The following is a 26424-nucleotide window of genomic DNA, read 5'->3' as shown; positions in this document are numbered from 1 at the left end:
AAATAACAACAACAAAAAGATGCAAAATAGAAAACAAGAAGAAGAAGAAGAAAAAACCACAATTTAACATTAACTTAAGACCAAAAAGAAGTCAAATAAACAGCGACAACATCTATACATGTCTACAAGTATAAGGAGTGTAAATATGGAAGTTTTTGGGGAAAATAAAGCTATGAATGACTGATTGTATTTATATACTACACCATTATGTTATACCTCTTGAAGTTAATTAGATCAAAGATTAAAGTTTTTCCAGACCCTGGCCAGGAAGCCTAGAGTCTTTAATGCAGCTTTAAATTAGGTATATTTGACAGATTTCCTTCATAGAACTGTGAAGTATACCTGCTTTAAAGTTTCATTGAGGTTTGTGACTAACGGTGGTTGTCTTTAACAATCCCTGAAGGTGGTATCTTCTCTCGAACCTTCGCCTTAGCAAAGACTGCACTTTAAATTATATATAAAACCCCACATTGTGGACCTAAACAACCTTTGGAAGTGTTATCATTTTTGTTAACAACCTCTAAAGGTGGTATTTCCTGAAGGTGTTGTCTTCTCTGCAAAACAAACTTTGAAGGTGGTCTCCTCTCTGTTAATAACCTCTGTTGGTGGTCCCATCTCTGTTAACAACTTTTCTCAGTTAAGAAACTTTGAAGTTGGTTTCTTCTCTGTCCAAAATCTCTGATTGTGGCCCCTTATCATTTGACAACCTCTGATGGTGGTTTTTTCTTCTTTTTAAACAATCTCTGATGATGGTTTCTTCTCTATAATCAATATTTGAAGGTGGTCTCTTCCCCGTTAAAAAATTGATTCTCTGTCGAAAGCCCTAAGGGTTATCTTTTCTCTGTCAACAATCACTGATGGTGGTTTCTTTTTCTTTTAAACAAACTCTAATGGTGGTTTCTTTACTGTTAACAAACTTTGAAAGTGATCTTTTCTCTGCTGACAACCTCCGATGGTGGTCTCTTTCCTGTTCGCAACATATGAAGACGGTATCTTCCTTTTCACATGTTCTCAAAAACTCTAGATTCTGTTATACGAAATCGCGCAGTAATCGGTATTTTCATCTGACCAGAGATGGGTAAAGTTAAGGTTAGGCTGAAAAGAGAGTGCGGATAAAAATCCTCCCCATGCCACTTTTCTATAAACAATCTTTGAAGGTGGTCTCTTTTCTTTAAAAAGTCCTTGAAAAGTTGGGGGTATTTCTCCACTGCTATTGATTCTTGTGGTCGACGAGTTTATGTGGAGACTTCAGACCCTAGAGGTCAAGATATGTGCTTATGCTGACGACCTAGTTATTCTGGCCACCGGAAAGTTCCTGGATACCTTGTCTGGGATTCTGCGTACTGCTCTTGGGATCACGGCTTCTTGGGCTACTGAGTGTGGTCTAGGGGTTAACGCCATGAAGACTGGGTTAGTGTTGTTCACAAGGATGAGGTAGGTGCCTTAGGTCAGACTGCCGAGATTGCAGGGAATAACTTTGAGACTGCCCAGATAGGCAAGATTTCTTGGGGTTATTCTGGATGGTAAATTAAATTGGAAAGAAGAAGGCTTTCGCTGCTCTCTATTCGTGTCAGAGGCTCGTTGACAGTAGATGGGGCCTGCGGCCTACATTGATGCACTGGCTGTACTCGGCGTTGGTGCGCCTGGTTCTGACCTATGGTTGCCACGTTTGTTGGCCATTTACTAAGTTCGCGTCGCACGTGCGGAATCTGGATAGAGTGAATAGGGTGGCTTTTAGATTTATAAGAGGGGCTATGAGTACTATTGCGACCAGGTCTTTGAAGGCGTTGCCAGGTATACAGCCGTTCGAACTATATGTCAGGGAGTCGGCTGAGAGGACACTAACTTGGTCAGCTTCGGAGTTTGCCGGCCAGATATACAGAAATTTTTGACGGCGCTATGGCTGACCTACAAACAGACAATCTGAGGAGAGTGGATATTTTGGACAGCAGGTTGAATGTTCTAATACCTTCTTTGGCGGAGTTGCAGAAAGGGCGGGATAGACTTAGGATCTCAACATCTTTACAGATGGATAGTGGAAACGGTTGTGTACTACACTGCGTGGAATTACGATTGGTTGTCTCTCATCGGATGGGGGACGATTGCAGCATCTTCTAGGCGGAGATCTTTGCGTATAACAGCGTTGCAGAGTTAGTGTTGTCAAGGAACAAAGACCGATCGGATATTTCCATAGTTAGCGATAGTCAGGCAGCGCTTAAAGCTCTTATGGGTACGAGCATGGGGTCTTAAGCGCTGTATCTATCTCTGGAGCAACTACATAGGCACCATAGCGTGACCCGGTGTTGGGTACCTGGTTACAAGGATGTGAAAGGTAACGAAAATGCGGACTTGCTTGCGAGAGAGTGTGCTAATCTACCCATGATCTCGATAATGGATATTCATCCAAGTTACCCATCACCAAAGGCACCGAGGTGGACAGCACCCTAATATAAGATAAATAGCATTTTAACACCTTTCGAATATAAGAAAGCCTAATATATAATAAGTAACACTTTCAGCAATTCAAGCACCTTTTGATTATAAGAAACCCTATTATCAGTGGCTTCGCCAATTAATCAACCTAGATCGAAGAGAGAAAGGCTATTCTTCAATAGGGCCACATATGGCCCCGGTATATACTTAGACATCTAATGTCTGGTATCATTCTCATCATAGGTTTAACCCAAGCTAAAAGTGGTATTTTCTTTGTTGAAAACATTTGAGGGTGGTATCTACAACCTCTTAAAGTGTTTTTTTTTTCTTCAGATAACCGCTGAAGGTGTTGTCTTCTCTTCAAACAACCTTCCTCTCCTTTTGTCTGTTAACAACCTATGGGGTGGTCTCATCTCTGTTAACAACTTCTGAATGTGATCTCTTCGCTATTAAGAACCTCTGAGGGTGATTCTCCTCCGTCGACAACCTCTGATTTTGGCCTTTATTCAGATGACAACCCCTGATGGTGGTTTTTTCTTCTTTCTAAACAATCTCTGATGATGGTTTCTTCTCTGTAATCAGTCTTTGAAGATGGTTCTTCCCAGTTAGCAACCTCTGAAGGCGGTCACACTTAAAAAACTCTGAAGGCGGTCTGTCGAAACCCCCTAATGGTGGTCTCTTCTCTGTGGAAAACCCCTAATGGTGGGGCTTTTCAACATCCCCTGATTATGGTTTCTTCTTCTTTTAAACAACCTCTAATTGTGGTTTCTTTTCTGCAAAACAACCTTTGGTCTTTTCTCTGTTGACAACCTCTTATGGAGGTCTCTTCTGTGTTCGCAATTTCCAAAGTAGGTCTCTTCTTTAATGTAGAAATTTATGATCAAAAACTTCAAATACGGAAATTTTAGTGAAGGGAAATATTAGTTTTCCTGGAAATGGTGTAGTATATAATTGATCCTTTTAAATCGGATCTTTTCATATATTTATTGTTGAAAATAGTGTACATGTTTAAAATACACTTACAAATAAATGTAAAAAGCTTGGATGAATTCATTAGAACTGTGATTGAAATAATTAAAAATAAAAAAACAATAACAACTTAAATCGATATATTTTTAAATACACTACAAAGTCGTGCTATACATTCACACACATAATGACTTACATAAATGCGCTATTTGTCAATTAAAACATTTTTATATTAAGGAAATTATTTATTTTTTCATCATTTGAAAATCTAGCCTGGAAACATGCGAACCCTGATTTATATACAAACTGAACATGGCCACATGGCTGGGTTGAGTTTGTATATTATCAGCATATAGCAGGGTACGTATGTTCAGTAAGTAAATGTTTAGTGTGTTTGAACATAAGAATCGTTTTTTTTCTTTGAAATTTTGTAGTATCAAATATTTTTTCAGTTTATTTACTTAAAAATAGTTTTTTTTTTGTTAATTCAATTAACATTGCGCATGTGTGTATTTCGTGTCGGCTACAAATTATAGACATAAAAAGCATAATTAAGCCAATTTTAATAAAAAAAATGAAAACAAAAACGAAAAACATTGTTTTTTACAATAACACAACACTTCACCACAACATTTCTTTGAACAAAATCTTCTTAGATTACAAAATGGAGGGGGTAATACATAAATCTTTAAGTATACGCAATTTTTTTGGTTTTTGAAGGATTTTGAAAATTTTTTTTTTAGTTTTTTTTTTTTGGATTCAAACGTTTTTCCTTAATCTCTATCATCACATAGTCTTCGGTCCGCTGTAATATAAAAGCACAAATTAATCAACAAGCAGTCGAGATCGAGATTGAGTTAAAGTTGGACAAACACTTAGTTTAGGAATTTGGACAACATCGCACACGTTTTTTAGGGGAAAGTATTGTGTTCGGATTTGAACCTGTGGGTGCCAGTGCAGTGAGTAGGCTCTTCTTTAAATTTTATCTCTTCACCACATCTTCTTTTTGAATTATTACACAATAATTTTGTTGCATTGGAGAGGTGCTTTGAATACATTTCAACACAAAACGATAAAAAAAAGTACAAAAAAGAAATTTACCAAAAAAAAAACAAAAACATATCTGGGAGAGTTTTTTCAACGTGAGAAGCCAATCAAATAATGGGGCAACAAAAATTTTAATAACACAAATAAAAAACGAAATTCAATATCAAACCTGAACATAAGAACTGTAACGAAAATATTTCCAAAACGATAATGAACTTAAAAAAATGCTCCAGGGAATTTGGTAAATGGGAAAATTGTTCAATTGAGGGTTGGCATCTATTTTTTAAAGCAGTCTACAAAAAAAAATAAAAAATTTGGTCTCGAAATTTTTTCTATAAAAAATTTGGGACCAAAATTTTTTCTATAAAAAATTTGGGACCAAAATTTTTTCTATAAAAAATTTGGGACCAAAATTTTTTCTATAAAAAATTTGGGACCAAAATTTTTTCTATAAAAAATTTGGGACCAAAATTTTTTCTATAAAAAATTTGGGACCAAAATTTTTTCTATAAAAAATTTGGGATCAAAATTTTTTCTATAAAAAATTTGGGACCAAAATTTTTTCTATAAAAAATTTGGGACCAAAATTTTTTCTATAAAAAATTTGGAACCAAAATTTTTTCTATAAAAAATTTGGGACCAAAATTTTTTCTATAAAAAATTTGGGACCAAAATTTTTTCTATAAAAAATTTGGGACCAAAATTTTTTCTATAAAAAATTTGGGACCAAAATTTTTTCTATAAAAAATTTTGGGACCAAAATTTTTTCTATAAAAAATTTTGGGACCAAAATTTTTTCTATAAAAAATTTGGGACCAAAATTTTTTCTATAAAAATTTTGGGACCAAAATTTTTTCTATAAAAAATTTGGGACCAAAATTTTTTCTATAAAAAATTTGGGACCAAAATTTTTTCTATAAAAAATTTGGGACCAAAATTTTTTCTATAAAAAATTTGGGACCAAAATTTTTTCTATAAAAAATTTGGGACCAAAATTTTTTCTATAAAAAATTTGGGACCAAAATTTTTTCTATAAAAAATTTGGGACGGAAATTTTATCTATAAAAATTTGGGGCAAAAATTTTTTCTATAAAAAATTTGGGACGAAAATTTTTTCTATAAAAAATTTGGGACGAAAATTTTTTCTATAAAAAATTTGGGACGAAAATTTTTTCTATATAAAATTTGGGACCAAAATTTTTTCTATAATTTTTTAATATCCCCTTCTTTAAAATCCAATGTTGATTAGTTTTGTGTTTTAGCAATTTATCATGAACCAAATTCCCTTAGCACAAACTTGGTGTCTGTGGACGGTGGACAAAAAATGTTGACATGAAGAGCGGGCGGCGGGTGTAACATTTGACATCTCCCACACAAAAAAAATAAAACAAACAGTTGTCTTGTTGTAATTTTAATGACTGATAATTGATAGTTGACGCGTTTGGACAGATAAAAGAAAATTAATATTGAAAATATACAAAAAAAAATATGGATGTATTGCTTATATAAGTATGTATTGCATAGGAATTGAACATTATTGTTTTTGTTGTTGTTGTTGATTTTGCTACAAATTGTATTGAATTGAATTGAGTTGTTTATTTTTCTTTGTATACTTAAAGCTTTTTTAAGGTGGAAATTTTTCTTCTCTTTGTCGGTTTTGTGGCGTATCATAGAAGTGGTCTCAATATAGGGACTTCCCAATCCTAAGACGATGGAAGAGGAGCGTTACGAGACGTTAGGTTACGTTACGATTTGGGGTTACGTTTTTTTTTTTTTGGTTTTTTCATTCATTTTGGTTTGTAGAAAGAAGGCGTTGTTGTAGTCATGATTGTGGTGTTTGGTTTTAGATTTTTTTCAGAAATTTTTTTTCGATTTTTTTGGAATATTTCAAATAAAGATGGTGAAAAGAAAAACGTGAAATTAATATATAAAATATTTGTTAACTATTAACACGTACACATTGAAAGAACACACACACACAGGCATACCTAAACACATTAATATACTATAGAATACAGACCAAACAAAAAATAAGTTATAATAAATGACCATTTTATAGGCTTCAAATGATAGAAAAATAGGCTTGGCATTGAGTTTTGAAATTCTAATCTAATTTAGATTTTTTTGTTAGGGTACTTATTTATTTAGCCATTTTATACATACACACACTAACAGTAAACCAACACACATGGACACTCACATAAACTAAAATCAATAAAAATTAAGAGACTCTAGGATACCAAAAAAATGGAGGTAAGACTAAAAGGACATAGACAGACGACAGCTAACACACATGATAATATCCAATTAACTTTTCATAACAAACAAACAAAAACTCAAACATTCACATAAATATATATACATATGCATATGTATGTATGTCTAATCTAAGTATTTTATTAGCTAAGACATGAACCTTACTTATTGATACTACAACTTAAAAATTAACTTAAACCAGGAAACGGAAACGAAAATGAGAATTTGAACAACTACTACACACACACACATACATATAAGTTAGAACTTCAATTTTTCTGTATTCATTGTCTTAGATCTTAACAAACTTACCTGCTATTTTCGAATTGAGAAAATACGGATCTGGCTGCCACAGATTATCAAAGAACTCGGGCAATAGAGTGACATAATCATCTCCTTCCTCGAATATATCATCGGATATTTCTAGTCTAGATTCTAGCCATCGCTGGTGTATAAACATATCTACTCTAAATAATACAAAACAAGCATTAAATGTGGGAAAAAATATCCCATAAATATAACGGTTTTTTTTGTTTTTGTTTTTGTTTACGGGGCGGATATGCAAAGTTATTAATGGATCCATTAATGTCGTCAGCTCATATGGGTGGAGCTGTGAACTCAACTGCTAACTCAGTATTCCATGGAGACAATTTTAATTAGGATGTTTGCGGGGAAGAGGGAGAGGACTAAAAAAACTATGTATGGGATATTCCAGAATTGAGGAGATTTATTGTTAATTATAAAGGGTGATATTTTAGGAGCTACTGGGAAGTGTTCATGAAAAACAAGTAAAAAGGCGCTAAGTTCGTCCGGGCCAAACTTTGGATACCCACCGCCTCGGGCATATATGTAAACCACCTTATGCCCCATAGCAGCTATATAGAAATATGTTCCGACTGGACCAATTACTACAATAATTAGTACAAGTCATTGTTCAATTGTGTATAACCAAATATTGGTCTTTTTAGTAGCTATATCTAAAAATAAACCGATCTGAACTTTATACGACACGAATGTCGAAAAGCCTAATAGAAGTCACTGTGTCAAATTTCAATGAAATCGGACAATAAATGCTCCAAAACCTTTTTTGGGCCCAAAACCTTAAATCGAGAGATCAGTCTATATGGCAGCTATATCCAAATCTTGATCGATCTAGGCCAAATTGCACAAATATATCGAGAGGCTTAACTTAACTCACTGTCCTAAATTTAAGCGAAATCGGACAATAAAAGCGCATTTTTTGGGCCCAAAACCTTAAATCGATAGATCGGTCTATATGGCAGCTATATCCAAATCTGAACCGATATGTGCCAAATTGAAGAAGCATGTCGAAGGGCTTAACATAACTCACTGTACCAAATTTTGGCGAAATCGGACAATAACTGGCCTTTTTATGGGCCTAAGACCCTAAATCGGCGGATCGGTCTATATGGCAGCTATATCCAAATGTGGACCGATCTAGGCCAAATTGAAGAAGGATGTCGAGTGGCTTAACAAAACTCTCTGTATCAAATTTCAGCAAAATCGGATAATAAATGTGGCTTTTATGGGCCTGAGACCCAAAATCGGCGGATCGGTCCATATGGGGGATATATCAAGTTATAGTCCGATATAGCCCATCTTCGGACTTAACCTGCCTATGGAAAAAAAGAGAATCTGTGCAAAGTTTCAGCTCAATATCTATATTTTTAAAGACTGTAGCGTGATTTCAACAGACAGACGGACGGACATGGCTAGATCGTCTTAGATTTTTACGCTGATCAAGATCAAGGGTCGGAAATGGATATTTCCATGTGTGGCAAACGGAATGACAAAATGAATATACCCCCATCCTTTGGTGGTGGGTATAACAACCGATAAAATTCAGAAAAAGGCATGAAATCTTTATTTGAATCGATAGTTTATATTTGAAGATTATTTGATGCAAATGTTGATCGTGACTGCGCCACAAATGGTCCATCCGCTTAGTCCAATTTTGGCATACTCTTTCCAACATTTCGGATATAAGGGAGTTAGATTAGTTATGGATTATAGTTTTATATGGAAGCAGTATCAGATTATGGACTGATTCAGACCATATTTGGCACTTATGTTGAAGGTCATAGGAAAAATCGTTGTAGATGTCTTTTTACAAAATGTCAACTAATTCGAGTAGGACCTGCGCTCTCTAGAGGCTCAGGAGGGTGTCCGCCCCTTCCAATATCAACAAATTATATAATCTAATCTATAATTCTATTCCTTCCTGACTAAAATCGTAATCTACTCCCGAATACCTTTCATTCGAGTCCCATATTGTCATTGCCTATTTAAAGGTGTTTTGGGGTCGGGGCAGCCCCTTAGGCACTTGCACCCAAAATTTTGATATCAAATTTGTATTCTACTTCCGATCTAGCCATGTCCGTCCGTCTGTCAAAAGCACGCTAACTTTACAGCTTGACGCTTGGAATTTTGCAAAATTCTTCTTTATGTAGGTCGCTTGGGATTGTAGTTGGGCCAAATCGGTAAATTTTTTGATATAGCTGTCATAGAAACCGATCTGGGGTCTTGACTTCTTGAGCCTCTAGAGGGCGCAATACTCATCCGATTTGGCTGAAATTTTGCATGAAGTGTTTTGTTGAGATTTACAACCACTGTGCATAGTATGGTTAAAATCGGTTCATAACTTGATATAGCTGTCATATATACCGATGTTGGATCTTGACTTCTTGAGCCACTAGGGGGCGCAATTCTCATCCGATTTGGCTGAAATTTTGCATGAAGTGTTTTTTTATGACTTCCAACTACTGTGCTAACTATAGTTCAAATCAGTCCATCACCTGATATAGCTGCCATATATACCGATCTGGGGTCTTGACTTCTTGAGTCACTAGAGGGCGCAATTTTTATCCGATTTGGCTGAAATTTGGAACATTGACTTTCAACAACTGTGCCAATTGCCGTCCAAATCGGTCTATAATCTGATATAGCTCCCATATAAACGGATCTAACGATTTGACTTCCTGAGCCCCTGGATACTGCAATTGTTGTCCGATTTGGCTGAAATTTTGCACATATTATTCCGTTGCGAATTCCAACAACTTTGCGAAGTACCGTCCAAATCGGTCTATAACCTGATATAGCTCCCATGTAAACCGGTTTCCCGATTTTACTTCTTGAGCCCTTGTAAGCCGCAATTTTTGTCCAATTTGGTTGAAATTTTGCAAATAGTGTTCTGTTATGACTTTAAAAAACTGCGCCTAGTATGGTCCAAATCGGTCTAAAATCAGATATAGCTGCCATATTTTAGCAGAATCCATGATGTTGGATTTTCAAGATTTGGCCCGCAGATCAATATTTCGAGGTTTTACAAATGTAATGACTTGGATAGTATACTGTAACGACGTTTCTGAAGTTTTTAGTAAGAGGATTTTAATTGAGACAGAGGGTCTTTTAGTAAATTGGTTTCCTGTTCTCTGTGGTATGGAGGGAAAAAGGGCAATATTTAATTTGACAACCATGATTGCTACATACTTTTGCCCCACAGTGTGCACTTGCAGATATTGTCTATGTTGGACGCATAACAAGAAATCGATATTAGCAGGCCTATTTCATTATTATGCTTTACACTTGCTGGATACTACAGATAGTTATGTACATACATATCTCTGCTCTTCTTTAATGCTCTCTTTGAAGTTCGGCTTTGTCTCTGCCTTCGCCTCTGCTGTTGCCTCTGTCTACATTTGTTTCAATATCATCTTCTGTCTACCTTTTTTTTTCTTTTGCGGAACCAGTCTTTTCTATTGAGCCCATTTGAATGAATATTTCCAACAAACAGATTGGTTTACATTGTTTGGACAAATCAGAAGAATAGTTTCTTCTCATATTTTGCGAAAATCATATTTTTAGACAATTGTGTTAAATTACAGTTTCCTTTATAGAAATAATCGAATTCGATTAGTTGATGTTTAAAGTTTCAAAGTCACCGGTTATTTTTTTTGTTTTGTGTACGGGATAAATTTCGGCAAAGCGGTACCGTACTTAGTACAATTAAAAGAAGCCATTTTGAATTTCCGAAAAAAGTGAGGTGTCGTAGGTTTCCTAAAGGAATTTTGCATACAAATAATTCTATTTTGTTCGAGTCCTCAAAGTGAACATAACTAGCTGGAAATTCTGCCTCTGAATTGAGGAAAAAGTGTAGTGATCCAAGTGACATACAAATATATATTTTATTTTGTGACTCCGCCTCTTTCTATAGCCTTTTAGGCTAACGTGAGGAATTGAAACGAGAGAAACGTATACTCCTATATTTTTGTTCAGAAGGTAATTGAAATTTGGCAACGTTGCCTAGATTTGATGTGCGATATTAAGACAAGTGAAAATTTTTTAATAGGCCCATTGCAAAAACGGTGACACGTGACTGCCTTGGATTAAGGCACCGACAAAGTGGACTGTTGAAGTGGTAGTTTCGTCCAGACGGTGCAATACTTTACCCAGGTCGCGGCTACCCACAGGGCAGTGGCGGCTTGGGGATTTTTTTTAAGGAAAGCTAGAAATTTTGGTGACTACCTGCTTTTCATCTACAAGAAGTATCACCTTTGACACCATAACCTAATCAATGTACCGTTTTACTTCGTACTGATTGCCCCAGAAAACCACGTGCATTTTTGCTAAAGATGTCGGAAGCCACAATTTTTCTGCCCAATTAAAGTCATCACCGAGGTTTCATTTTAATGTGCCAAACATCAGAGGAACTATGCATCTAATATGTTCATAATAATACATTTTCCCGAAACCGTCAAATTTATATCCACTCAATCCGATGTCACTTTAACCTGCTTTGTCACCCCAAAATCGACCAACCAAGAAGTTTTGGGAAGAATAAATTCGATAAAATGTCATTAAAACCCATATTGTCGAAGTGCATTTAGAAGAAAGAATACCACTTGGTGAAATTTCATAACTCTTCGTTAGTCAATTCGCAGCTTGGATAGGCACATATCTCCTGCCTGGATTAAAGCACACGTTTCTTCCAATATACCTACAATTTACGTAACTATGAAATAAGTTTATTAAAATATTTTTTTTATATTTTTAATTATGTCTTGTTATGCTAACTAAAGATTAATTTTTCTCATAGACATGATAAGGCTTTTGTGATAATTTGCCATTTTTCAAAATTTAAATCAATGCAAGATATATCACCCCATTCTTGAACCCCCTTTTTCATATACAGAAAGAAGTTGCAACAACAAAACACCATCGACACCGTGGAGGCCTTCATGATATCATGGATTTTTGGTGCTGAGATTATCGTCCATTTTTAAAAAAAAAAAAAAGTAAGTAAGAAAGAAAATATGTAAAACCTTTCTTTTAATTCCCCAATCACTTGCATCGATTTACTTTTCTCTGCTTAGCCTATGAAGTTTAAGTAAGAGAGATAGAGAGAGAGCAACATGATGATCATTAGCTGGTCTGTGGATCATATCTGAGAGAATGTAATGGATGATGAACATCATTTTGCGCTGCCTTTATTTTGTTTTCATGTCTAACATCCACAATAAGCTCAGCTTTGTTTTTTTTGAAGTCTATCACCCACAATTATTTTTTTGTTTTGCATATCTTGTCTCTAGACATTTTTTTTTTTCTCTTCAGTTTGATCAAAGCAATTATTGAAAATTGATTTTTTAACCCCTTGAGGGCTACTTTAACATATCTAGATTTAAACTCATAAAATCACTGTTTTATAATGTAGTATTTCTGAAATACGTAATATGACAGGTTATTTACTATAAGGCAAGAGATAAAATTTTCTTTTTTTTTTCATGAATTTGATTGAACTAATAATTATCACTTTAGCGGTAGATTTTATTAGAATTTAAGAACCTTATTTTTTTTTATTATGAAAATTTATAATGCCCTGAATAAATTTGTTGTTGGATCTAATATGATGTGGTAAACTGGTTCAGATGTTTTCTTTTCGAGAGATGAGATCGTAAAAAGGAGTCACATAGGCAAAATTAGGGGTTCTTTATGAAAATGTCGTGCTCTAAAGAACGTAGGTTGGCGTGGGTTGTGAAGCACTTTCTCCCAACAAGACCTGGGAGAGTGTTTTAGAAGCACCATAGGAAAATATCTCATAGTACATGCAAACCTTAATAATTTCTAATATTTTTTTTTTTTGTCGATTTTTAATTTTGATGGTATTTTGATTAAATAAAAAGGGAGTCTGTAGTAATTTTAATTCAAGTAATGAATACGTGGTTTAAAGAGGAAAGGACCCGAACCCCCCACCCGACTAGTGCTAGCGAAGAAAGGCTCCCGCAGTCCTAAGTCTCTTTGAATTCTATGATGCACAAAATCTCAAATTTTCAGAACAGGCATCTCGAAATTATATTCGTGAACATTACAGAATTTGGCGCCCAACGTGGGGCACGAAAAGATGGTCGTATCTTTTTGGCTCTAAAAATATATATAAATAATGCTCGTAGATTTCATTTGTAAAAAAAAAAGTTCGAGGAAATTGATATGCCTATTTGAATTTTTATCCTTAAATAGTTATCAAAGATTTTCTGGATTATTGGTAATCTGATTTTGTTTTTCGGATTGACCAACCGCTTATCATTTGATTACCTTTTTATTGATTTCAAGGACAGTAGTCAAGGAAATTTCAATGAATTTATAGCGGTTGTGAAATTATAATTTTAACTATACGGAACTTAGGAATCAGCACCTGTTAGGTTAGTTGGATTTCGTGGAATTTGCCAGTATATGAGCATTTTCTCGACCCTTACTTGACAGCAGAAGGAAAATATGCTGGTGTGTTTAGTATAGTGGAGATCTTAATTTTATGCCTGCTCCATAAACCAGTTTTGTATCCGGAGATTTTTCTATAAGTGTTTTGTACTCCTTTTTTAATGTGGTCTCATCTCGAGAAAGAAAACTTTCCGATTGATTTAGAAACTCCTCTATATATATAAAAATAGGCTTAACGTCTGTTTAGGTTTAGCTTTTTTTTGCTCGTTATCTATCAACTGAACGAATTTTCTTTTCCTATTACTTATATCTCGCAATTGATTTTTTTTTTTTGATTTGCGGGTTTTAGATTTCACAATGTCTCTGGAGCGTACACCACCTCCACTGACTATGCCCGCATCTTCGAAGGCTCCTATAGGAGGTGAGTCGTCGACTTGTAGTCTTTGTAATCTTTTGATGGCCGAAGGCCAAGACTGCCTCTTGATCAATGTGTGTTCTCACCCCTTTCACAGGACTTGTATCGAAGAGCATTTAGCTTCCTCATTAGATTGTCCTGTTTGTAAAATACCTTGCCAGCTTAGCGAGTTGAGGACTTTGGATATGTCGCAGAGGTCTTTGGATGCTTCTCGTGGGGTTCTGAATGACGGGAGACCCACCCAGAGGGGTAAAGGGAGGGGGGCGATGACCAAACGTTACAAAACTCGTAGCGTGAATCGCGACTTGTTTCAAGATCTGCCACACGGTTTGGATTCGGGCTCGTGGGGTGTCAATCCTCCCACCCCGGATATTGATAGACAGGACAATCCTCATGCTAATTTTCCCACTGCTACGGATCAAAGGGCTACGGGTGCTGTTGATTACAACGAGGTTAATCGTATGATACAGATGAATCTGTCTCGCCTTCTCCGAGACCTTAATTTGTTACCGGACGCAAACCGTGCTATTGATGCGACTGATTCTCATAGGTCGGTGCAGAATCCCGATACGGATTCGACTAGGCATATTGACCGTGATGCGGTGCGTCAGGATGATCGCCCTCAGTCAACTCGCGGCCAACCCGATAATGGCATACATAATCGTTCACCTAATGTATCTGTGAACTCCCACATATCTTCTGATAAGGCTACATCCATTATACAGAGTTGGGGTTTACGATTTGATGGATCACCCAATGGGATTAGTATCGAGGAGTTTTTATACCGAGTCAGGTCATTGACCAGGGACAATTTTGATGGAGATTTCACTGTGATATTGAGGAACTTGAATACCCTATTGATTGGGAAAGCCAAAGATTGGTACTGGCGGTACCACAAGCAGACTTCTAGCTTGAATTGGGATGATTTCTGCCAGGCCATTCGGGCCCAGTACCGAGATTTCAAGACGTCTTATGACATTAGGGAGGAGATTCGAAATCGAAGGCAACGTCCCAACGAGGCATTCGATACCTTTTTCGAGGCAATTTCTGCCATTATGGATAGGTTGCCTGTCCCCATGATAGATGAAGAGCTTATTGAAATTCTGGTGAGGAATCTCCGGCCAGAAGTTCGGCAAGACTTGTTGTATGTTAGGATACATTCGATTTCTCATCTTAGACAATTGGTACAGACAAGGGAGCATTTTCTCAGTGACGAGTATGTGAGGAAGAACTTGTCGTCTCGTCCTGTTGGCGGTAATGCCATTCCAAGGAAATATGTCGCTGATATAGACCTTGCGGAGGACGGGGAAAGGCAAGATGATGCATTACCGAATGTAGACGCCCTTTACAAGACGAAAAATCTATCGAAGTGCTGGAATTGTGATGGGGTTGGCCATCACTGGCAGGATTGCCTGCAAGACAGGAATATTTTCTGCTATGGCTGCGGAGCCAAAAATGTCTACAAACCGAACTGTGTCGAATGTAAAGCCCGGAAGTCAGTCAATTCAAAAAACCCGAACGGAACGGGTCCACCAATAGATTAATCCATAGAGTGGATTCGACTTTTTCGACCCGAACTGATATTTCAACCCAGACTGATGGAAATTTACCCAGACTTGACATTGATTTTTCACCTGAGACTGATTCTACGAGCGATGATGGAAGGATCACCATATTGAGAAGACCGCGAGAGTTGGAGACATACTGCCACAAAGGTAGATCCGATGTACTCTATCCAAGACTTCCATTGCACGTTCGATATGCTCGTTATATGCAAAGACGGAATGAGATTTTTGGGATTACCTCGGAATTTCAGACGAGTCGGCGACTTCCTAAAAGGTCCACCCAACGTCTGAGATCTTTTTATAGAATACGGAGATTGTGTAAGAAACTCTTGGTTTCGGCTATAATACCCGATTCTAGGGACATGCGATATTATGCGAAAGTTTCATTTTTAGACCTTGACGAGTATGGCCTGTTGGATACTGGGGCCAGCATTAGCTGCATTGGGTCTAACCTTGCTGCTAATGATTTTTCCAGGTACTCCACATTCACGAAATGTAAGTCCTATGCTAGAACCGCAGATGGCAACACTCAACCAGTTTTTGGCTGGCTTGATGTTACTATATGTTTCAAGAATAAGTTTAGACCACTGAGGCTTTTTATTATCCCATCGATATCACAGAGGCTGATTCTAGGAATCGATTTCTGGAGGGCATTCGATTTGATACCCGATATCGTTGGTTCTGTTGATATGTTAGCATCGGATAGTTTTTCGAAGGCTCTGTCGGATTTCAAGCCATTTCTTAACGAAAACGGAACGGATACAGACCCCATGCCAGGTGATCAGGACCTATTTCCTTTGTCTGATGCCGAGAAGGAACATTTGAAGTCGGTTATAGGAATGTTTCCCGATTTCGAAACCCAGGGCTTGGGTAGAACATCTCTGATACGACACAAAATTGATGTGGGAGATGCTTCTCCAGTCAAACAGAGGTTCTATCCCGTATCGCCCGCGGTCGAGAAGTTAATGTTTGAGGAGATAGACCGGATGCTCAAACTGGGAGTGATTGAACCTTCAACCTCAGCTTGGAGCTCTCCAATGCGACTAGTTGTTAAACCGAATAAGGTCAGGTTATGCTTGGACGCAAGGAGGTTGAACTCCGTTACGAAAAAGGACGCATACCCTTTGCCTAATATCGAAGGAATTTTCGCGCGATTGCCGAAGGCGAATCTAATTTCAAAATTAGATTTGAAGGACGCCTTCTGGCAGATTAGCCTAGACAACACATCGAAGCATTTAACGGCTTTTACAGTCCCGGGAAGGCCACTGTATCAGTTTGTGGTAATGCCTTTCGGGCTCTGTAATGCCCCTCAAACGATGTGTAGGCTAATGGACGAGATTATCCCTCCTGACTTGCGCCACTGTGTATTTGGGTATTTGGACGATCTCGTCATCGTGTCTGAAGATTTCCCTTCGCATATTGACGTCCTGGTAAGAATAGCTTCCCGTTTCAGAAAGGCTAATCTTACTTTGAATGTGCCCAAGAGTAGGTTCTGCGTGACAAAGGTCGGCTATCTGGGGTACGTTATCGGCAACGGGGGTATCACCACGGACCCGGAGAAAGTGCTGGCAATAACCAATTGGCCGGTTCCGAAGAACCTACGGCAAGTCCGTGGATTCTTAGGACTTACCGGTTGGTACAGGCGATTTGTTCAGAATTTTTCTAGTGAGACATTTCCGATTACGGAAGTTCTCAAGAGCAAGAAGAAGTTTGTCTGGACTTCGGAGGCACAGACGGCTTTTGAAAGGCTTAAAAGAATTCTGACTACCGCCCCGGTTCTATCGAATCCCGATTTCAGTAAAAAGTTTTACCTCCACTGCGACGCGAGTGATTTTGGCATTGGCGCAGTCCTCGTGCAGTTGGACGAGAACGGACAGGAGAGGCCTATTGCTTTCATGAGCAAGAAGCTTTCAACGGCCCAGCGTAACTATAGCGTTACCGAACGCGAATGCTTGGCTGCCGTTGAAGCGATTCGGAAGTTTAGGTGCTACCTGGAACTCCAGGAGTTCGAGGTAGTCACAGATCATTCCAGCCTCTTGTGGCTGATGCGTCAACCTGACTTGAGTGGCAGACTGGCCCGTTGGGTATTCAAACTCCAGCCATACAAATTCAGCATCAGCCATAGGAAGGGGAAGGATCATGTGGTTCCTGACGCGTTATCCAGGATTCCATACGAGGAGGTTGCTAGCATCGACATAGTGGCACCAGAGATCGACTTGGGTTCTCCGCATTTTAAGGACGAGGACTATAAGGATTTGATAATAAAGGTCGAGCAGAATCAGGCAAAGTTTCCCGATATTCGTGTGGTCGATAATTACGTATATTATAGGACCGAGCACTACTCAGGAGTGGAGGGGCAGGAACAACAGGCTTGGAAGCTCTGGATTCCGTATCGGTTGCGTAATGATGTTATGTCAAGGGCCCACGATTGTGTGACGGTACATGGCGGAATGGCCAAGACGCTTGACTTGGTGAAGAGAAATTTCTATTGGCCTGGAATGGTACGGGATATTAGGGACTATGTCAGGCATTGTGAGGTTTGTAAGACGACCAAGTCACCTAATACGGTGATGAAACCTCCCATGGTGAATCAGGTAGTGTCCGTTCGTCCATTCCAGCGCTTATATATAGACCTTCTGGGTCCTTATCCGAGAAGTAAATCGGGGTACATAGGCATTTTGATAGTTCTTGACCATTTGAGCAAATATCATTGGCTATGTCCTCTACGGAAATTCACGTCGGCGGCTATTAAAGACTACCTTCTGTCACACATTTTCCACATGTATGGCATTCCAGAGACCATAGTTAGTGATAATGGTAGTCAGTTCAAAGCTAATGACTTGAATGCCTTTTTCACTAGCTATGGTATCAATCACCTCTATACGGCGTTATATTCTCCGCAGGCGAACGCCTCGGAGAGGGTTAACCGCTCCCTTATTGCCGGCATTAGAACATTCCTTAGGAACGACCATAAGGAATGGGACCAGAACCTTAGCGCTATTAGTTGCGCCTTGCGCAACTCGATCCACCAATCGATCAATTGCACGCCTTATCACGCCCTATTCGGCTTCGATATGGTGACACATGGGTCCACATATAAGTTGCTTAGGAACCTGGACATGCTTAATGAACCCACGTCCACTTTATGCCGTGATGATCAATTACAGCTGATAAGGACTGACCTTCAGAAGAGGATTAAGGAGGCCTTTAAGAGGAATCAACAGCAGTACAATCTGCGGACGAGGCCAGCGTCTTTTGAGGTAGGGCAAGTCGTTTTCAGACGAAACTTTACTCAGAGCAGTTTTGAAAAGAATTTTAATTCAAAGCTTGCACCTCTTTTCGTCAAGGCGAAAGTTCGCGAAAGGCTTGGAAGTCACTATTATCTATTGGAGGATATCGATGGTAAATTGGTTGGTACCTTCCATGCCAAGGATATCAAATTGTAAACGTCTTGTTTTCCCGTTTATTTACCGTCGATAATTCTCGTAAATAACCCGGTTTTGTAACGACGTTTCTGAAGTTTTTAGTAAGAGGATTTTAATTGAGACAGAGGGTCTTTTAGTAAATTGGTTTCCTGTTCTCTGTGGTATGGAGGGAAAAAGGGCAATATTTAATTTGACAACCATGATTGCTACATACTTTTGCCCCACAGTGTGCACTTGCAGATATTGTCTATGTTGGACGCATAACAAGAAATCGATATTAGCAGGCCTATTTCATTATTATGCTTTACACTTGCTGGATACTACAGATAGTTATGTACATACATATCTCTGCTCTTCTTTAATGCTCTCTTTGAAGTTCGGCTTTGTCTCTGCCTTCGCCTCTGCTGTTGCCTCTGTCTACATTTGTTTCAATATCATCTTCTGTCTACCTTTTTTTTTCTTTTGCGGAACCAGTCTTTTCTATTGAGCCCATTTGAATGAATATTTCCAACAAACAGATTGGTTTACATTGTTTGGACAAATCAGAAGAATAGTTTCTTCTCATATTTTGCGAAAATCATATTTTTAGACAATTGTGTTAAATTACAGTTTCCTTTATAGAAATAATCGAATTCGATTAGTTGATGTTTAAAGTTTCAAAGTCACCGGTTATTTTTTTTGTTTTGTGTACGGGATAAATTTCGGCAAAGCGGTACCGTACTTAGTACAATTAAAAGAAGCCATTTTGAATTTCCGAAAAAAGTGAGGTGTCGTAGGTTTCCTAAAGGAATTTTGCATACAAATAATTCTATTTTGTTCGAGTCCTCAAAGTGAACATAACTAGCTGGAAATTCTGCCTCTGAATTGAGGAAAAAGTGTAGTGATCCAAGTGACATACAAATATATATTTTATTTTGTGACTCCGCCTCTTTCTATAGCCTTTTAGGCTAACGTGAGGAATTGAAACGAGAGAAACGTATACTCCTATATTTTTGTTCAGAAGGTAATTGAAATTTGGCAACGTTGCCTAGATTTGATGTGCGATATTAAGACAAGTGAAAATTTTTTAATAGGCCCATTGCAAAAACGGTGACACGTGACTGCCTTGGATTAAGGCACCGACAAAGTGGACTGTTGAAGTGGTAGTTTCGTCCAGACGGTGCAATACTTTACCCAGGTCGCGGCTACCCACAGGGCAGTGGCGGCTTGGGGATTTTTTTTAAGGAAAGCTAGAAATTTTGGTGACTACCTGCTTTTCATCTACAAGAAGTATCACCTTTGACACCATAACCTAATCAATGTACCGTTTTACTTCGTACTGATTGCCCCAGAAAACCACGTGCATTTTTGCTAAAGATGTCGGAAGCCACAATTTTTCTGCCCAATTAAAGTCATCACCGAGGTTTCATTTTAATGTGCCAAACATCAGAGGAACTATGCATCTAATATGTTCATAATAATACATTTTCCCGAAACCGTCAAATTTATATCCACTCAATCCGATGTCACTTTAACCTGCTTTGTCACCCCAAAATCGACCAACCAAGAAGTTTTGGGAAGAATAAATTCGATAAAATGTCATTAAAACCCATATTGTCGAAGTGCATTTAGAAGAAAGAATACCACTTGGTGAAATTTCATAACTCTTCGTTAGTCAATTCGCAGCTTGGATAGGCACATATCTCCTGCCTGGATTAAAGCACACGTTTCTTCCAATATACCTACAATTTACGTAACTATGAAATAAGTTTATTAAAATATTTTTTTTATATTTTTAATTATGTCTTGTTATGCTAACTAAAGATTAATTTTTCTCATAGACATGATAAGGCTTTTGTGATAATTTGCCATTTTTCAAAATTTAAATCAATGCAAGATATATCACCCCATTCTTGAACCCCCTTTTTCATATACAGAAAGAAATTGCAACAACAAAACACCATCGACACCGTGGAGGCCTTCATGATATCATGGATTTTTGGTGCTGAGATTATCGTCCATTTTTAAAAAAAAAAAAAAGTAAGTAAGAAAGAAAATATGTAAAACCTTTCTTTTAATTCCCCAATCACTTGCATCGATTTACTTTTCTCTGCTTAGCCTATGAAGTTTAAGTAAGAGAGATAGAGAGAGAGCAACATGATGATCATTAGCTGGTCTGTGGATCATATCTGAGAGAATGTAATGGATGATGAACATCATTTTGCGCTGCCTTTATTTTGTTTTCATGTCTAACATCCACAATAAGCTCAGCTTTGTTTTTTTTGAAGTCTATCACCCACAATTATTTTTTTGTTTTGCATATCTTGTCTCTAGACATTTTTTTTTTTCTCTTCAGTTTGATCAAAGCAATTATTGAAAATTGATTTTTTAACCCCTTGAGGGCTACTTTAACATATCTAGATTTAAACTCATAAAATCACTGTTTTATAATGTAGTATTTCTGAAATACGTAATATGACAGGTTATTTACTATAAGGCAAGAGATAAAATTTTCTTTTTTTTTTCATGAATTTGATTGAACTAATAATTATCACTTTAGCGGTAGATTTTATTAGAATTTAAGAACCTTATTTTTTTTTATTATGAAAATTTATAATGCCCTGAATAAATTTGTTGTTGGATCTAATATGATGTGGTAAACTGGTTCAGATGTTTTCTTTTCGAGAGATGAGATCGTAAAAAGGAGTCACATAGGCAAAATTAGGGGTTCTTTATGAAAATGTCGTGCTCTAAAGAACGTAGGTTGGCGTGGGTTGTGAAGCACTTTCTCCCAACAAGACCTGGGAGAGTGTTTTAGAAGCACCATAGGAAAATATCTCATAGTACATGCAAACCTTAATAATTTCTAATATTTTTTTTTTTTGTCGATTTTTAATTTTGATGGTATTTTGATTAAATAAAAAGGGAGTCTGTAGTAATTTTAATTCAAGTAATGAATACGTGGTTTAAAGAGGAAAGGACCCGAACCCCCCACCCGACTAGTGCTAGCGAAGAAAGGCTCCCGCAGTCCTAAGTCTCTTTGAATTCTATGATGCACAAAATCTCAAATTTTCAGAACAGGCATCTCGAAATTATATTCGTGAACATTACAATACCCCCCATCCTATGGTGGTGGGTATAAAAATGGAATACACAATTAGTTAAAATGAAATTATCTCCATGAAATGCTTGTTTTGATCCATTTAAAAATTTGTTTTTTTTTTCAACATAAACCTACCGAAAGTCCATATCCTCTACATTAATTGAGTTAATATCTACAACAAATATACTAAAATCTACTATGACTGGAGTTCCCTTTTTTGAAGGCGGTCGTATTTCTGAAATGACATAAAAATAGAAAATAAAAAATAATAAAAAAATATTGAAAAATTAAAAACCAATTTAGAGATAAAACAATGTTTAATTATAATTTATTATATAATTATAAAGTAGCATTAAATATATTTTTTTTAACTATAAAACAGTGTGCAATTAATAATAAAACAACATTTAATCGATTAACTCGAAAAAAACAACTCCCTAAAAACAAAAGAGACATTTCGAAAGTCATGGCTTTGGCATGGCACTGCTTGGTTCATGCATGACGGAAACGGAAATTGACTAAACATGACCCTGGGCATTGCAGGCATGGTGCCATCGTTTTTTCGGCTAAACTGGGTGTAAAAATCAATAAAAAGTTCTTAACATTGAATTTAAAGCACCGAAAATGAACTTAACTCTCACAAACACCCAAAGCACTCAAAGCCCATGAGCACCAAGGTGTTTTGAGGCTAAGTACACATTTATTAGTACATATTGGGTATGGGCAAGGTGTGAATTGAACATTAATGGAAGGGCTATAAACTCTCCTCTAACCCCACCCTTGAACATTAGCACAAACATTGACACCACGCAAAAAAAAAAGAAAAAACGCCATGCTGAGCTTTAGCCCTGGCGTTTTCGTGTTAATAGTCATTATCAGGGATCGCACTCTGCTCAATGTGTTTTTTTTCCTAGTCTTTTGGTTTCTTTTTATTTCCGGTTTCCTTGAATAGGAAATAATATGTGCTTGAGGGAAAAGGTATAGAGAAGGTGTGAGTGAGAGAGAGAGAGAGAGAGAGTGAAGGAGTGTGTGAGAGAGAGTGTGCTTGAGGGTGTGTGTTAATGTCTTCTTGGACATTGTTGTTTGTTTGCTTTCAAGTCTTGTTGAGTTAGTCCTTGAAGAAAGTGTCAAGTTCAAAACTCAAGTATTAAATTTAAAATCTCTGTGCGGGTGTGTGTGTGTTTGTGTTTATTTTTTTTTAATTCAATTCACCCAAAGACTATGGTTATGCACAGACATCTAACCCCTTGCATACGATACTCTTATACAAGCAACAGCACACACCCAGCGAGACCAAAGCACTCATACACACACACACGCACAAATCACATGTGCAGACAAAGTAGCACTAAGTGGTCTATTATTTAGAACCATTTTAAGTCATTTTTGATTTGAAATTATGACACGAAAATTTATTATCATTTTAGTAAACCAAAACGAAAGAAAGAAAATACCAAAAAAAAAGTATCGAAACAACAGCTGTGCTCCACTCACTTACCCTTGACATAGTTGGGAGGTAAGACCACTCTCGGCTTGGCGGTATAGTTTACATGTGCTTCTGTTGACTCGGTTAACCTAAAATGCAAATGTACAAACAAACAAATTATGAATTAATCAAATTGTCTAAAATTAGGTTTAGGCAAATGCAAATTTGGCTGCTACACAAACAGCATATAAGGCAAAACTAAGGCTTAAATGTCGTTAGCAAAGTTGGGAATTTGCCAAAAAATTAGACATAGAAAATTGAAGAAATAAAAACAGTTGGAGTTTTTGAGAAAAATCACAGAAATATCAAACTTTTTGAATACCATACTAAAATGAACCCAGAACATGAATTTGTAGTCCGTTTTTGTGGGTCGGACCTAAACCCTACTTTGACCCCATCTGATCGAAAGATGTAGTTAATTGAATACGGATATTTTTATACCTTACACCATAGGATGGGGGTATGCTAATTTCGTCATTCCATATTTGCATAGTCGGCAAACATGATCGCTTTGGGGGGTAGTTTGGTAGATGGGGCGGCCACTCAGTGACTTAGCTTGGAAAATATATATCAGATTCGGGTTATATCCTAAAATACATCGTATTTGCGTCCCATATTGGAATGCTCAGCACATACTTCCGGTTTGGGTGGAGTTATGGTGGGGTGGGTGGCCCCATAGACACTTTTTCCCCAATATTGATATCAGATTCATGCTTTCCTCCCAAAGACTCTTCATTTGAGCCCCATATTGCAATGGTCGTAAATTTGTCCTCTTTGGGGGATGATTTTGGGGAGGGGCGGTCCCCCAAACCCTTGGGCCCACATTTGGATATCAAATTCGTATTATACGTTCAAATACCTTTTATTTAAGCTCCATATCGTTGGTTTTTGGGGGGTCGGGCCTAAACCCTATTTTAACTCTATCTGATTGAAAGGTGTCGTTAATTGAATCCATATATTTTTATACCCTCCACCATAGGATGGGGGTATGCTTACTCCGTCATTCCGTTTGTAACACATCGAAATATTAAGCTGAGACCCAACAAAGTATATATATATTCTTGATCGTTTTGACATTTTAAGTCGAGTTAGTTATGTCCGTCCGTCCGTTTATCTATAGAAAGCACGCTAACTTTCGAAGGATTAAAGCTAGGAATTGTAAATGGGCCAAATCGGTCCATGTTTTGGTATAGCTGTCATGTAAACCGATATGGGGTCTTGGCTTCTTGAGCCTCTAGAAGGTGTAATTCGTATTCGATTTAGCTGAAACTTTGCATGAAGTGTTTTGGTTTGACCATCAACAACTGTGCCAAGTATGATTTAAATTAGTCCATAACCTGATACAGCTTCCATATAAACTGATCTCGGATCTTGACTTCTTGAGCCTCTAGGGGGCATAATTATTACCCGATTTGGCTGAAATTTTGCGTGAGGTGTTTTGTTATGATTTCCAACAACTGTGCCAAGTATGATTTAAATCGGTTCATAACATGATATAGCTTCCATATAATCCGATCCAGGATTTTGACTTCTTGAGCCTCTAGGGGGCACAATTTTAACCCGATTTGGCTGAAATTTTGCATGAGGTGTTTTGTTATGACTTCCAACAACTGTTCCAAGTATGGTTCAAATCGACCGGTAAACTGATATAGCTGCCATATATATCGATCTTGAATCTTGACTTCTTGAGCCACTAGAGGTCGCAATTCTCATCCGATTTGGCTGAAATTTTGCACATGGTGTTTTGGTATCACTTTCAACAACTGTGTTAAATATGGTTCACTTCGGTTCATAACCTCGTATAGCTGCCATATAAACCGATCTTAGATCTTGACTTCTTGAGCCAATAGAGGGCGCAATTTTCATCCGATTTGACTGAAATTTTGCATGAAGTGTTTTGTTATGACTTAGAACAACTGTGCCAAATATGGTTTAAATCGGTCCGTTAACTGATATAGCTGCAATTTAAACCGATCTGGAATCTTGACTTCTTGAGTCACTAGTGAGCGCAATTCTCATCCGATTTGGCTGAAATTTAACATGAGGTGTTTTGTTATGATTTCCAACAACTCTCCTAAGTATGGTTCAAATCGGTCCATAACCTGATATAGCTGCCATATAAACCGATCTGGAATCTTGACTTCTTGAGGCTCTAGAGGGCGCACTTATTATCCGATTTGGCTGAAATTTTGTACAACGGCTTCTCCCATAACCTCAACCTCATCAATATACGTGTCGAGTATGGTCGGAATCGGTCTATAGCCTGATACAGCTCCTGTATAAACCGATCTCCCTATTTTACTTCTCTTCCCCTAAAGGGCGCTATTCTTACTAGATTTGGATGAAATTCTACATAATGACTTCTACTAGGGTCGCCAACATTCAATTCAATTATTCTCCAACATTCAATTCCGAAATGAACAACTATAACTTGATATAGCTTAAATAGCGTACTATATTTCGGAAGGACTATATTTCGCTATAGCTGCCATATAGACCGATCTTGGGTCTTAAGCCCATAAAAGCCGTAATTATTACCCTATATCGCTGAAATTTGAAATGGTGATTCAGATCAGACTATATTTGGATATAGCTGTCATATAGACCGATTTGCCAAAATAGGATCTTAAGCCCATCAAAGCCGCAATGGTGAGTTGTTCTAAGCCGCACGAAATCCGACTCAAATATGGTTCAGATAGGACTATATTTCACTACAGCTGTCATATAGACCGATCTGCCGATTTAGGGCCTTAAGCCCATAAAAGCGGCAATTATTAACCAATTTCACTGAAATTTAAAATAGTAAGTTGTTCTATGCCTCCCAATATCTGACTCAAATATGGTTCAGATTGCATTATATTTCGATACAGCTTCCATATAGACCGATCTGCCGATTTAGGCCCTTAAGCCCATAAAAGTGGCAATTATTACCCCATTTCGCTGAAATTTTTTAAATGGTGAGTTGTTTTAAGCCGCCCGACATCCGACTCAAATATGGTTCAGATTAGACCATA

At 37.4% G+C, this 26424-nt stretch overlaps 1 protein-coding gene across 4 annotated transcripts in view; it reads right to left on the bottom strand.

The window, feature by feature from the left end:
- LOC106081254 (glycine receptor subunit alpha-2) overlaps nt 1–26424 on the bottom strand; it is a 57274-nt gene that overhangs the window by 6463 nt on the left and 24387 nt on the right. For 3 of the 4 annotated variants that reach the window (XM_013243095.2, XM_013243094.2, XM_013243096.2), the window contains exons 3-5: nt 23423–23499; nt 22060–22159; nt 7018–7172 (exon numbers count right to left, since the gene is read on the bottom strand). In XM_013243095.2, coding sequence (XP_013098549.1) covers nt 7018–7172; nt 22060–22159; nt 23423–23499 — 332 coding nt within the window. Of the gene's footprint in view, nt 1–7017; nt 7173–22059; nt 22160–23422; nt 23500–26424 lie in introns of those variants that run through there. The other variant, XM_013243097.2, reaches the window with a different exon arrangement.

The sequence above is a fragment of the Stomoxys calcitrans genome, chromosome 5 (assembly GCF_963082655.1).
Source record: "Stomoxys calcitrans chromosome 5, idStoCalc2.1, whole genome shotgun sequence".
Lineage (NCBI taxonomy): Eukaryota > Metazoa > Arthropoda > Insecta > Diptera > Muscidae > Stomoxys > Stomoxys calcitrans.
Note: the sequence above shows the minus strand (reverse complement) of the source record. Positions and strands in the feature narration are given on the sequence as shown.